Here is a 14247-nt window from a genome sequence, read left to right on the forward strand (position 1 = left end):
CCTGTCACTGGGAGTGGTGCTTAGGGTTTCAGAAGCCCAGGGCAGGCGCTGTCAGGGTTGCTCTCTCCTCCTACCGCCTGCCAATCTGGATGTAGACCTCTGAGCTACCTCCCCAGCACCATGTCTACCTGCGTTCTGCAATGCTTCCTACCACTAATGAACTAAACCTTTAAACTGTAAGCCAGCCCCAACTAAGTGGTTTCCTTTGTAAGAGTTGCCATGGTCACAGTGTCCCTCCACTGCAATAGAAGCCTCACTAAGACAATGGTGACAGAGAACAGAATTAGAAAGTCCTCATATAGTCGCTCACAATCTTATCTGCCTCAGACGGAAATCAGCACTGTTGCTAAAAATGAGTGTTTTGTGACTTTAAATGTTACTAATGAATTCATTATGAAGAAAGCAAAGTAGTGACTTTATAAAGGAAAAGTAACAAACACCTTGCCAAGCAATCACATGAGTAACTCACAACAGACAGCAGCGGGTACATCTAGATACTGTACAATGAGAAGGGAACATTTCATGATTTCTGTCAAAAATATATAACCTGAATCTAACATTAAGAAAAAAAAATTAGAAAGGCCCAAACTGTGGAGAGTTCTTTCAAACTGACCAGCAAGTACATAATCTTCAAAAGTGTCGCAGTTGGGAAAAACAGCAAAAGAGCAGAGCCAGACACAGACGGCCCGCCGTGTGTGTAGTCCAGCCATCAGGAGGACTAGCAAGACTATTTCAAAACCCTCAAATAAAACAAAGGAACAAAGAAAAATGGAAGAGAGGGAGAGAGGGAGGGGAAGACAAAGGAAGGAAAGAAAAGAGGCATGGACAAAAGAAGAAACTTCAGTTACCGTTCAAGGAGACGAATGGGATTATCACAGCTAAATGTCATGGGTCATAAAGAGGCATCAATGTGATGACTGAAATTTAAAGGGTCTCAGCTAGAAGACAATATGTTGTCAGCGCACAGATGTTAAATTGGCAACCACTCTGCTTACGGCTAACAGCTGTTCTTATGCAAAAACCACAATTCTTTAAATAGAAAAGAATATTTGCCTACAACTATACCAAACATTTGATTTTTAAAAATACCCTTAGATATACACACACATAGAAAGTACACAAAGAGGCCAGGTGTGGTGGTGCATTCCAGCAATCCCAAAAGTGGGAGGATCACCGAGAGTTCAAAGCCAGCTAGAGCTGTACAGTAAGACCTTATCTGAAAAAGTAAGACATGTATCTTCGTTACCGGTGTACTGCAGTGAACAGACACTGTGGCCAAGGCAGCTTATTAAAAAGCCATTAACTGGGGGCTTGCTTACAGCCCAGAGGGTCACTCCATAAACAACACAGCAGGGAGCAAACAGGCACTGCAGCAGTAGCCGAGAGCTCACATCCAAATCTGCAAGTTGCAGGCAGAGACAGTGTGAGAGTGAAACCAGAGAACCTACATGGAGCCAGGACTGAAAACAATCTACAACCCTGGTTGCTCTCCAACAAAGTGAGAGCAGGGCACAGAAAATACCTCAAAGGTTTTGTGGTAGCCTGAGACAAACAGCAATGAGCAAGAGATCCTGCCTCAAAGAAGGCAATGACCAAGACCAACACCCAAGGTTATCTTCTACACTCTTTTATACACACACTCACACACAACACACACCTTTTTTAAAATTCCAGGGCTAGTGAAATGCTGTAGTGGGAAAAGGTGCTTATTGCAAACCTGGCAACCTAATTTTGGTCCCCAAGACCCACAGACCCATAAGGTAGAAAGAAATAACTGACTACCCAGAGTTTGTCTCTGACTTCCATGTCTGCCAAGGCTTATGAGGCCTGCACCCCACCACACACACACAATAAGTGCATGTAGTTTGTTTTTTAAGTACAAAGGATCTGAAAGAGAAAGACCACCCCCATCACAACACAATGCCACTGAATTTCTCACCAGGCCACTGAGCAGGAGCTGAGTTTGGTGTGGCATGCTCCTCAATGCTTTCTGTCCTGAGTCGTCGTCGATCACTTAGAAGAAGCCCCTGATACGCTATTCCTGTGAATTGATTTCCTTCCGTTTGACTGTTAAACAAACAGGTTCAGTTACCATCTGGGCAGAGGTAGTGAACATTATATTTTCCATAAGACTATTTTAGATTATTACAAAAAATTATAAGTTTTTATTACTGAGTTCACTTTTGTAATGAGAACTTATTTTAGTATGATCTTAAAATTAGTTACAAATGTTAACTGATAGCCTTTTAAAACAAAATATCAGTTTTCACTACTCTGAGTGGATGATTGTTTTTCAGAAGTTTAATATCTTAAAACTTTCTATCTGAGCTCACTTTCTAAAATTGGAGGTTAGTGTTAGCAGAAGACAAAACTGGTCTGGGCCCCAGTTAATGGCAGTTCTTACCTCTGCAGCTGTACATTCAGACTGTGGGCTAGAAACTAGGGAATTCCATCTGAGGAATATCCGAATCTAATAGCACTGTCCTTCAGAACTGCTGCCTCCTCTAACAAGCTGGTGAGATGGAGGAAACAGACAGGCAGAGGGCAGAGCTGGCTGCGGACAGGAAGTGCAGGCTGAGCCTAAAGCACCCACTTGAAGGCAACATCTCATTCGGTGCCATTTTAACCAGCAGTGGTGACAGGAAACAACAGCCACTGACAACGGTGTCAACTAAATCACTTTTCTTCCTTACTCATAATTTCAAATCTTTGGAGGCATTTTAGTTGGGTTAATTAGGATAAAGTCAGAGTGCGGGCCATTTTTAGAGAGCAACTGTTTAACTTTAATATCACATGTTCCCATGAAAGGCAGCTAACTTTGTTTAAAAGGTCTAGACATATATTCATGTAGATATACTTCTATTAAATGTTTTCACTTATTAATGAACTTCATTTCAATCTAGGTCATCCTTTCAAGTGATCCCATTTCTCATAACTTACACTGTCCTAGATATTACAACGCAAAGTAAACAGGTGCAGGCAATTTGATGTTTACAAAAACCCAAGGCATTATTTTTAATTAATGTCAGTTAGCTAGTGCAGTAGTACACATCTGTAATCCCTGCTACTCAGGAAGCTGAGGCAGGAGGATGGCAAGTTCAGGGCCTGCCTGAGCGATGGCCTGAGTTCCAAGCAGATGGCCAATTTGCTATCTCAAAAGGCTCAGGTCTGGGAGTTTATAGTAGTGGGTGGAGGGGGTGGAACATGTCTGCACACCAAGTAAAATGACCTACAACTGCTCTCGGTACTGCACGGCAGCACTGATGGACTTCTACACATAAAAGTATACGCTAAATGGTAAGCATATTTAACTATTTTCAAGTTTTTTTTTTTTTTTAATTTCAACTGAAAATCAGTTAAGCATGTAGAAGCTAATCTAATTTTTAAAAAGTAACTTCTGATGGGGGGAGGGCTAGAAAAATCTCTGTTGTAAAATATTTTGTGCAATAAAATATTCTTTCAAGGAAAGAAAAGGCAGTAATTGGGGTCACTCACGTTACTGCTTGACACAGCCTATAGTTCTCCTGTCACTGGGTGGCAACTAAACTAACCAAGTAGTTATTACTTTCTTTATTGTCTATTTATTCCATTAAAGTATATGTGTCATTTATACTGGGGAATTATTTTCATACTTCCTAAAAAAACAGAATCCTAATAAAATTCTGGAGCAGCTGAATGTTTTGCTATACTAGAGCTATGTGGGTGATTTTTACCTGTAGCTGTGACTGTCACATAATGCTTGGTAAACTGATGCAGAAAGCGATGCTGCTAGTGAATGGAGTGTGTGCACCTAAAACCAAAGGAGCCACAGTTACAGTTTGTACTGACATCTCTGCACAACGTAACATTCCTACACAACATAACATCCCTACACAACAGCAATGTCTCTACACAGCATAACATCTGTACACAACAGCAACGTCTTAAAGGTTAGAAAACACGGAGCAAACTAGCAATGTCATAAATAAAACTGAATCCTACAGAACACACCTACCTTTAAACTTTTACAACTCACTTATCTTTGTAGACCTGCCCAATAACAAAGCTGACTGGTTCAGACACAGCTTTATCAAATATATACTTGCTAGAGCCTGACATTTACCAGTCCTGAACAAAGACGGGTGTCAATGTGACAGGGGTTGTCCTGTGCTACAACAATCGACTCAGATAGTAATATAAAAGGGAAATTGAAGCCAACAAAGTACAGAATTTTCAGAGCTTTCGGTTAAGAGTTGTCTTAGAAAGCCCCACCAGATTCAATATTATCAATACCAATGGCTGTCTAGTAAATCCAGCACTCGGTAAAGTAAGTGGCTCATTTCCAGAAAGCAAATAATTCAGTTAGTATTCATAGGAAAAGAAGAGTCATAAAAATGTGCTTATAAAGCTTAAATTTTTAATGTACAATATTTTTTAAAAGACATATCTTAAATTCCATTCGAATCAACACTTTCAGACTCATAAATTTTGTAAAATTTGAAGATACTGAAGAGATAGTTCCATGCCTTTTAAAAGCCTTATCCAAATTCCAAAGAATGGAACATTTTCCAACTTGCTTTGATCTTTTCTATTTCCTAACCTAACAAATAATTCAAGCAATTTCTAGAAGAATGCTGATATAAATTAATTCAGGCTGCAGGTTAGAAATCTCTAATAAGATGACATGATCAGACAATCCGGTATCTCAACAAAGATGAAAGGTGCTTGTCAGAAGAAGGGCAGAGGTAAAAGCAGCATGAACTGACAGTGCATGAGCTGCTGTAACAGGAACTACAGCACCACGCACACGTCTGCAGAAGAGGAGGCTCCCCACGCTCTGCCAAGCTCCGTGCGGTTTCTTAGGATTCAAGTGTATACAGAACGGCTAGAAGGTAAATTGAGGGGAGTAACTCAATTCTGACTGCCTGTAAACTCCTGCACAGCCTCAAGAAAGGAGTGACATCAGTACTTTCCCTGGAGCTAGCTGTTACATCTTCACACGTATAAACAAAAAGCTGTTAATATTTCTAGGTTAGTAGATCATGTGAGGGAGTAGAAAACCTAAATGACTCTCAAGTAGCAAGAATACTGTCCAGAAAAGTAATCTTATCACAAAAAAGTATTTACATGTCTTAAATTTAATGCTGGGCATAGTGGCTTACACCTTTACTCCCCAGTGTTGGGAGGCAGAGGGAGGTGAATCTCTTGAGTTCAAGGCCAACCTGCTCTGCAATGTGAGCTGGAAGACAGCCAGGGTTACATAGCGAGGCCCTGTCTCAAAAACAAGCAACCAAACAAACAGAATGCATACTTTTACACTGCATTCAGAGCAGTCTTGAACTCATTAGAAGTGAAAAGGCAACACATAAAAACATTTCAAGTATTTTCTCCACACTCAAATTGGAGCATATACAAGAATAATTTACCTTCCAGTGTATACAATATCAGTAATCACAAAATTCCCATTACCTTCACATCTTCAACACTGGGATGAGGTGGTGTTTTCATCTGCACAATAGTATAGAGTATATCATGGATGTGATTATTTAAATACAACACAGGATTAGCTATGACTGTTTTTGTTGATGCAATACTTGCTGAAAGCAGAGGCAATGTGGTAGGCAGCGGCAGTGGGGACTGGAGCTGCTTCACCGTAGTCTCCTGTAGATGACAATGAATTGCTTTTTTTTTTTCAAAACTGTTAGAATGAAGGAAGGAAAAAACCCCAATGGTTACCCAATAAAATTCAGGTGGTAAGCACGTGACTAAAACCATCACATTCCTATATTTGTTCACTCATTCTACAAGTACTTACTGAGCATCTCATCTGTCCAAGATGCTGTGCCAGACACAGAAGATATGAAGTAACAACCACACTATAAACACTTTAAAAGTGTACTTCTGGGCTGGTCAGCTTTGTCAACTTGACACAAACTATAATAAGCCAGGAAAAGGGAACCTCAAAGAATCACGCCAACCATGATGGCCTGTAGACAAGTCTATAGTATATCTTCTTCATTGTTGAGAGATGTGGGAGATCCTGGCTCACAGTGGGCAGTGGCCAACATAGGGCAGGTAATGCTAGATGGTATAAGAAAGCAGACTGAGCAAGCCATGAAGAGCAGACCAGAAAGCAGCACTCCTCCACGGCTTCCACATCAGTTCTTGCCTTGAGTTCCTACCCTGGCTTCTCTTGACAGCAGACTAAATCCCCATAAACCTTCCTTCCAAGTTGGTTTGATCAGTGTTTATCAAAGCAACAGATAGCAAGCCAGACTAACTTCTAGTTACTAGAGCCTTCTCCTAAGAAAGCCACACTGGAAACAAATACCTGCCTCCCAGGACTATGGAAGCTGAAAATGTTTACATTCATTTGTTTAAGAAAAGCTTACAGCTTTACCTGGAAGAGTAACAAGTGATGCCCATACCTGCTGTGACTCTTGCAGCAAAAATTTGAGTTCCATTCTTACTGAAGCCAGACCACCTCCCTGGGCTCCATGAAGGCTACAGTAACTGAGAAACACTCTTAAGAGATCTTGGTTTTTCTGCAACCATAGCTTTCGTCTTTCTGCATGCTCCCGTTTAGCCTGCAATCTTCGTCTTTCTATTTGGTGGCGCTCATAGGAACCAATGTCTGGCTTGTCCACCATTTCTTCCTGATCCAGAAGTTCACTCTCTACTTTAGAGTATGCTTTGCTAGAATATTCCTTAAGAACTGATTCATGGTTGCATATCTCATGCAAGGCAGCAATTTCCTTTTCAAGCCAGTGATAGAGCTGAAATCTCAGCTTTCCTCCGTCTACCTCATAACCTGTAGCCAAAGTTCTTAACTCGGTCATAAGGATCTTCAAACAAGCTCGGAACTTCAGCTGTTCAGCAATCACATCGACCTCAGTGTCGCCTTCAGCACTGTCCTCTTCCTGAGGAGTCAACAATGCACTAGGGTCTGAGGCCCTCTGGTCCTGCCCAGCCTTCTTGGCATCTGTAGCCTTCATTACTAAGCCAGCACCATCATCCTCTTCTAAGGCACCATCATGATCTTCACCCCAGTCGAGCCTAAGAGGCTCCTCATCAACTGTAACAATTGGCTGACTCCAGTCAAATTGGGAGGAAGTTACGGCTGACCAGTCAGCCCCAGAACCACCTTCACTACTGCTCACTGGTTTTGATTCTGATGGCCCGTTCTCCATCCTTTCAAGTTGATCCTTTTTTGCATTTAAGGAGGATATTTTGGTTACTTTAGGAATTTTAGAAAGTACTTCAAGGGCTAAGACAGGGCATCCAACTTTAAAATGGGCATTAGCAGTAGTAAAAAATAATTTTCTTTCTATGAGGTTAATTTTATCAGCAATGTTTTTTTCAGTTTTGAGACCTAAAGTTGCCAAAGTTCCTTCAGGAGAAGCAAGATTTCTTCGAATAAGTAAAGGATGTGTTCGAAGGTAGTTGTAAAAACTGAACACCACAGGGTTACAAGATTTGATGATGACTGCAGAAAACAAACATGAAAATCACAAGTTATTATATTAATTTAAACATCTATTGAAATTAAAATAAATTCACTTTTTCCTCAAAATAAAGGACATAAATATTATTATAAATAAATATTAACCCGGCATTTGTCCATATAATCATTAAATATATGTAAATGAAACAAACGCTAAGTGATGTGGAGACATCTGATGTTAAAGACGGTACAAGGGAGGCACACACTCTGACTCCAGCCTAAAAGTGGAGCGGGAGAGAGATGCTTGTTTGCTTATATTTTAAGTGGAAGTTATCACTGTGCCCTTTCAAAAGCGGAATGAATGGGAACCACACACACACACACACACACACACACACAAAGAAAACCTCTATAAAACTAATGAATTTTTCTCAACTTGGTAGTATAGCCACAGAAATAAATTATGAAGTGACTTGAAAATAAAGTTTCTGGCCACATATCTTTAGTAAAGCTACACCGTTAATAATATAGAAAGGTTTAGGTTTTCTCAGTCTCTGCTCTGTTGTGAAACAGATATTTGTATTCTTATTCTGAAACTATTCTGTGCACATAGAATTGTAAGTAGCCGTGTTAATATGATAAAAACCCACAGCTCTCACTGTAAGACACAACTATGAAGCCTAAGAGCCTCCTTTATATATGAACTGAGAATTAGGCATGGTCTCTTGCACTCTTAGGGCAGAGAGAAGTCCTAGCTGTATTCATTCTCACAGCCTAGCAGCAATGGGGACTAGACTGAGTCTCCTCAACACTATCTCCCACCAACAGAAACAGAATGCTTTGGAAGAATAGTCATTTTCAGGTCTGAGCCAGAAAATACCTGAATTGTTCTGTCATACCAGAAAGCAAGGAAATTATCCAGATATAGTACCAAAAGAATTCAGAAACTTGTCAAGATTTCCAATAGTTAGAGATGCGGCAATCTAAGCATCCATTAAAAAAAAAAAAAAAAAAAAAAAAAAAAAAAAAAAAAAAAAAAAAAAACTGAACACAAACATTTAAAACCTTAAGTTCAAAATAACTTAAGAAAATCAAAAGACTAACTAGTCAGTCCCACTCCTCCCAGAAAAACCCACCCTCTACTCTCCTTAGTTTTTATTTTTTAAATAACCCATGGAGTCTAATTTGTGCTGCCTCGTGGAGCACAGCTGACCTGCCAGAGGTCACACAGCCTAGAAGAAAACTAACTTTCCTTCCCCTAGAAGCCATCAACTGTCAATAGATCATTAGCGAGGGCTGGGGGTACATGAGCCTCTCCCTTCTAGCCTCTGTCTACTCTTTAAACGATACTTGGAAACCCACAAAAATCTACCTGGTTGCTCATCATCTTCCTTTGGCGTCTGTTCCAGTAAGGTATCCAAGGCTCGGGTATAATCTTTCATTACCCAGTAGGCAAGACTACGCAGAAAAGGGTCAGCATGCAATCTTTTGCAATTGAATCCCGTGCCATCTTTTTGACAACCCAAAATTTTCTGATTTAAGATGGATATGTACGTAGATGAAGTCTCAAATTCAGATTCAAATAAACGGGCAATAACCATGGCTAGCTGAATATCTTCCATTTTTTCAAGACACACCTGAAATTTAAATAATAAATATTTATCTTAGTGAAAATTAAGTTAGAGATACATTATGCCACTGAAGGCTTGAAACTGTCTATTTCTAGTCCCCTGGTATAGATGGGGACCCTGAGGCCGAGACAGTGAGATGCAGCTAGATGGTTGTTTGGTAGTTTTTACAGCAAGCAGACACATTACAAACCCTCATATAGCAGCCTCTAGACTGGAAGACATACGCAATAAACCAAATGTGCCGGCATCATCTCATTCTCGGGTCAATTTAAATAGCATTCATTTTTAAGTTAAACACTACTTTTTTTGGAGACAGGGTCTCTCAGTAGCCCAGACTGGCTTCAGCTGTTTAGAATTATACACAGACCCCTCTTAATTTCCAAGCATTTTTATATAAACTTGTACTATTTGAAAAGAATCTTCTATTTACTAAGAAGATAACCAATTCCTGTTATATATGGAGAAACAATTCACATATAACTGCTGATTGTGAGACTCTCAGGTCCCTTCTGTAATATGAGCATCTTTTAGCGACCATCTCTTCAGGGTGTCTTCTAAGCCAACATCTCAATTTCAAAATTACAGGTTTTGTAACTATAAAAATGTTACAATTATGGTGAAGTATAAAATGTACATTTTACAATTTACAATATGTTTGTTTGGTTTTTTTTTTTATGAGACTTTTCTATTTCTTCTATCATGTTTTGGGGGTATTTTAAATTGTTGCTGTTTTTAAATTTTATTATTCTAAAAAGTTGTAAGCTAAAAGAAAAAAAAATCATATACCAAAAGTAATTGGTCCCAAAAACTATGTAAACACCCTCTCTGTGTATGTGTGTGTGTGTTTGTGTGTTTGTGTATTATAATTTATTTTATTCTGTATTATATTAACTTCCAACTAACCAGACTCAAGGACTATGTAACCATTATATTATATTACATTACATTAACTTTTATACTTTCTTTTTGGAAACTGGGTCTCTCTCTCAGTAGCCCAGGCTGGCTTCAAACTTTCATTTATCTCCCTGCCTCTGCTCCCAAGGACTAGAATTATCTCAATTCTATTTATACTTCTGTCTGAGTCCAGGTAGCTCATAACTGTAATAACTAAAAAAAAAAGAAAGAAAAAGAGTCATCAGGAAACATAAATAGTAATGCATTTTAACCACCTGCCAGGAGTGTTTCACTTCCTCGCACACACTACCAATACTTAGGGCAGGTACACTGCAGAATATACAAACTGCCACATACATATCTTAATGCATAATGTGCTGCGCTTGAAGTCGTAGCCCCCATAAATTCAGCAAGCTCTGCAGTTACTGTGCTCTGGCAAATCTCTGAGGACAATACAATCTGTGCTAGGCTCACAGTACAGCTGCTTGTCCGCTTATTCATACCTCGATTGCATCTTTCAATGAACCAGCTAACAAGAAAAAAGCAGCAGACTGTTCAAAGCGCTGTTTTCCAAGTAAAGAAAATGCGTTCTTCAAAGCAGCTTTCCGCCATCTATCTTCGTTAAAGTTGTGGCTGAAAAACGTCGTCATTTTTTCATCATGCTGTGACCTGGGAGTGACAACACAAGCACCAGTGGCTACATCACACTTAAAATATTTTAATTCTTTTCAGAATGCATGGAATGAGGGGGAAACCCATTCAAACACTCAACCTAAAGACCAGCAGGCAGAGCTAGGGAGGAAGTGCAGTGGTTAGGAGCACCGGCTGCCCTTGCAGTGAACCCCAGTTTGGTCACCAGCACCCACATGGTGGCTCTCAACTCTCAGTTACTCCAGTGTCAGGGGTGCAGTGTTCTCACTGCTCTCTGGGCATGGCATCATGTGGCACACACACGCACGTGCAGGCACTATAACACACGGCAAACCCCCGTGCACATGACACAAGGAAATCCTAGAGTAACAGCTCCAGTCGCAGGTGCTGCCATTAGCATCTCTTCTAATAAGGAATGCGGAAGCAAGTCTCACTGCATGAAATCATATGACATGCTGAGGCATGTTACCTGAACAGACCCCACACGACCGCTTTCTTCTTCATGGACAGGTAGAATAAAGCAGCATCTAGGGCATCGTTGTTCCTCTGAAAAGCAGCTTTGGCAACCTGAGAGGAAGGAAGAGAACATGAAACTATTTGACAAAAGAACTACCATCAATTACTCTGACAACTAATGCTTCCGTTATGTACTGTCTTAACTCACACATCAGAGATGAGAATGTGTGGCCCCCATAGCTTAAGATAGCATCCTTCTAGGGAAAAAAAGCATTTGGATGCCAGCACGGCGGCTAGTATTTGCTGACTGTTTATTACATGCCTGGCACCAGACTGGGCACCTTTCATTAATCTTAATGACTACTATCCGCTCTGAAGGCCTAGTATGTCCTCATTGTATAAAGGAGGTAACTGAGCCTAGAGCTTTAAATGCATACCTTAAGTTCACACTGTAATGGGAGAAAATAAAAACCTAGGAAAATAAACTAATGTAAAATACAATAATGACACAAAGATTGAAGAGATGTGATCATCTTTTGAAAATGCAACACATTTAATTTTTTAATGTGTGGCTCCATGGATAAAGAAGCATGCTGCCAAGCCTGACAATCTGAGTTTGATGGTTGTTATTTAGGGATTCTAACATGTATTCCATGATAGCCTTGAATACACTGTGTAGCAAAGGATGGTCAGAGATTTAGGGAAAGCCTCCTGCCTCAGCCTTTTGAGAGTTAGCAGAAGCATTCAGCTGTATGTCTAGCTTATGGTTGTGAGACAGGACCTTACCATGAAGCCTAAACTAGCCTAACCATGCTCTGTATAGCCTGCATTGCCTTCCAAATCCTGACTCTGCTCTAAGCTTCTACAGGAACATGCCTTAGAGTTTTGTTTGTTTTCAAATAAAATGTGCTTCAAACTGTAATGTTTAAAACAATTCTTATATTCTATTACCTAGGCATAGCAGCACATGCCTTTAATGCCAGCACTCAGGAGACAGAAGCAGACAGCGTCTGAGTACAAAACCAGACTGATCTACATACTAAGTTCTAGAACAGTCAGAGCTACACAGAGGGACCCTGTCTCAAAACAAACGAACAAACAAATATACACAGCAAAAAATGGCAGCATACTGCATAGAAACTTTATAAAGGTCAAGTTTGAGACTCCATGTGCACCCACATATACACACACATATGCAATCACACACAATAAATTAATGTCACTTTTAAAAATTATTCTAGAAAAAGTTTCTCAAAGATGTACAAACTAATTGTCTATAACATATTTTCTGGAAATTTAAAAATATCAGTTTGCTAGTAGAAGTAGGAGGATCAGGAGGAATCCCAGCCAGACTGAGCCAGACTGAGCCAGACTGAGCCATGTAACACCTGCCCCCATCATTTATTTATATATACATATGCACATGCACATATACATATATAAAAGAACCATGAGGAGAAGGCGAGGAAGCAACAGAGGGGAGAACAGAAGATAGAAGTGATTTGAAGGGGAAAAAAAAAAGCTGGGATGGGGCTTTACTTAAGGAAGGAGATGAATACAGAAGAGGTGGTAGAACGATTCTAAGAGCCAGAGAAATGGTGCGTTTGCTGTGAGATTTGTGTCTCCTAATCAATGAAATGTTAGAGAAGCCATGCTCATGAAGTCTCACTAACATGGCTGCCCAAATAAGACCTGGGCAGGAAGGACAACTTAGACATGCTAACACAGATGGGGGGAATTTTAGAAGGCCTCAGGCCTAGACAAAGACCCATAGCCAACTAAGGAATGCTGAGAGTAGGAAAAACAGTCCTCTCCAAGAAAGAGCCTCCCAATTGATAATCTAGTACCAGATGGTTAGCCCCCAAATCACATACATAAAGTAACATATTATAAAATGAGCAGGTTATATTAATATATTTAGTCCATATGAGCAACATTATATAGACTAAGCAGGTTATATTTATATGTAACAATAATTAAGTAGGAAACATGGATTTAAGAAAGAGTGACATGGAAGAAAAAAAAAGGGAAAGGGGGGGGAGCGAATCCAAAAGGAAGTTACCTTTTCAATGCATCTTCGAAGTGTGTTAACATTTCTCACCCACCAGCCTATTCCCATAGCTCTTAGTTCAGACCATTGAGGGTCCCCTCTTTGAATTGCTGGAATCATATTGATGAGTTCTTCCTCAGCTTCAGAATGAAAAGCCCAGGCAAAGTGGCAGGTAGACACTCCTAAATTGGAAGCATGTAATAATAACCTCAGGAACTACATCAATAACAACAAAACAATATTTTGCTTAGTTAAATATTTCTTCACTCTAAAAAGCATATTCAAGCAGAAAGAAAGAATAAAGGAACTCTGCCATCATTCAGGACTTTATTCTATAAGCTTCTGATTTATGATCAATGACAGAACACTCCAATCAATCACGTTTCTTCCAAGCATAACAGCTTTTTTTAAAAATACAAAAGTAAAGTTATTAGGAAATGATATGGTATAGTGTTGCAAGCCTGTAACCCCAGCACTCAGGAGGTAGAGGTGGAAAGATCACAAGTTTAAGGTCACTTTCAGTTTGAGCCCATCCTGGTCTACATGAGAACTTAAAACAAGCTAACAAAAGACTAAGGATGAAACCGAATCAATGAAAATAAACATAATTGAGAACGAAGCTACTCACATGCTCATACACCAAACTTACAAACAGAAAACATTGGTCAAGTCAAAAGCTTTGGCCTACAAGCCATATTATTCACACTGCCATTTACTTGGGACAGCATCTTTGGCACTGAATTTTAAAACCTGCTGCATCCTTTGCTCTAACCAGAGAGCCAAAGGTCACTTAAGCAAGCAAGTACTTCTAGTCACATATAATGCAAGGAATAGACAATAGCCACGAGGCTCATCTCTCGTCTTAGAAGGGAAGGAGAGAAGGACCAAAAGACTTACCAGAGGTGAGGGAGAAAAAAGAAGAAAGGAAGGGAGCAAGGTAAAGAGGGAGGGGAAGGAAGGATGAAATGTATCAGATGGTGATAACAGGCTGTGTTCTGACACCACCAAACACTACTTCAGATAATGTAAGTGAGTAATTATTCTGAAAGACATTTTTCTAATACTAAAAAGAGTTAAGGATTTTCACACTCTGACTCAGTAACTCAACTGCTAGGAAACTAACAAGTATATACCTATTCAAA

At 39.8% G+C, this 14247-nt stretch overlaps 1 protein-coding gene across 5 annotated transcripts in view; it reads right to left on the reverse strand.

Moving 5' to 3' along the window:
- The window catches only part of DMXL2 (Dmx like 2), a 128999-nt gene that overhangs the window by 28008 nt on the left and 86744 nt on the right, over positions 1-14247 (reverse strand). For all 5 annotated transcript variants that reach the window (XM_080929995.1, XM_080929994.1, XM_080929993.1 and 2 more), the window contains 8 exons: positions 13118-13287; positions 11069-11166; positions 10452-10617; positions 8796-9060; positions 6408-7465; positions 5449-5640; positions 3714-3790; positions 1940-2067 (listed from right to left, as the gene is read on the reverse strand). In XM_080929995.1, the coding sequence (XP_080786121.1) occupies positions 1940-2067; positions 3714-3790; positions 5449-5640; positions 6408-7465; positions 8796-9060; positions 10452-10617; positions 11069-11166; positions 13118-13287 (2154 nt within the window). The remainder of the gene's footprint in view (positions 1-1939; positions 2068-3713; positions 3791-5448; positions 5641-6407; positions 7466-8795; positions 9061-10451; positions 10618-11068; positions 11167-13117; positions 13288-14247) is intronic.

This window comes from Micromys minutus, assembly GCF_963924665.1.
Source record: "Micromys minutus genome assembly, chromosome: 16".
Taxonomy (NCBI): domain Eukaryota; kingdom Metazoa; phylum Chordata; class Mammalia; order Rodentia; family Muridae; genus Micromys; species Micromys minutus.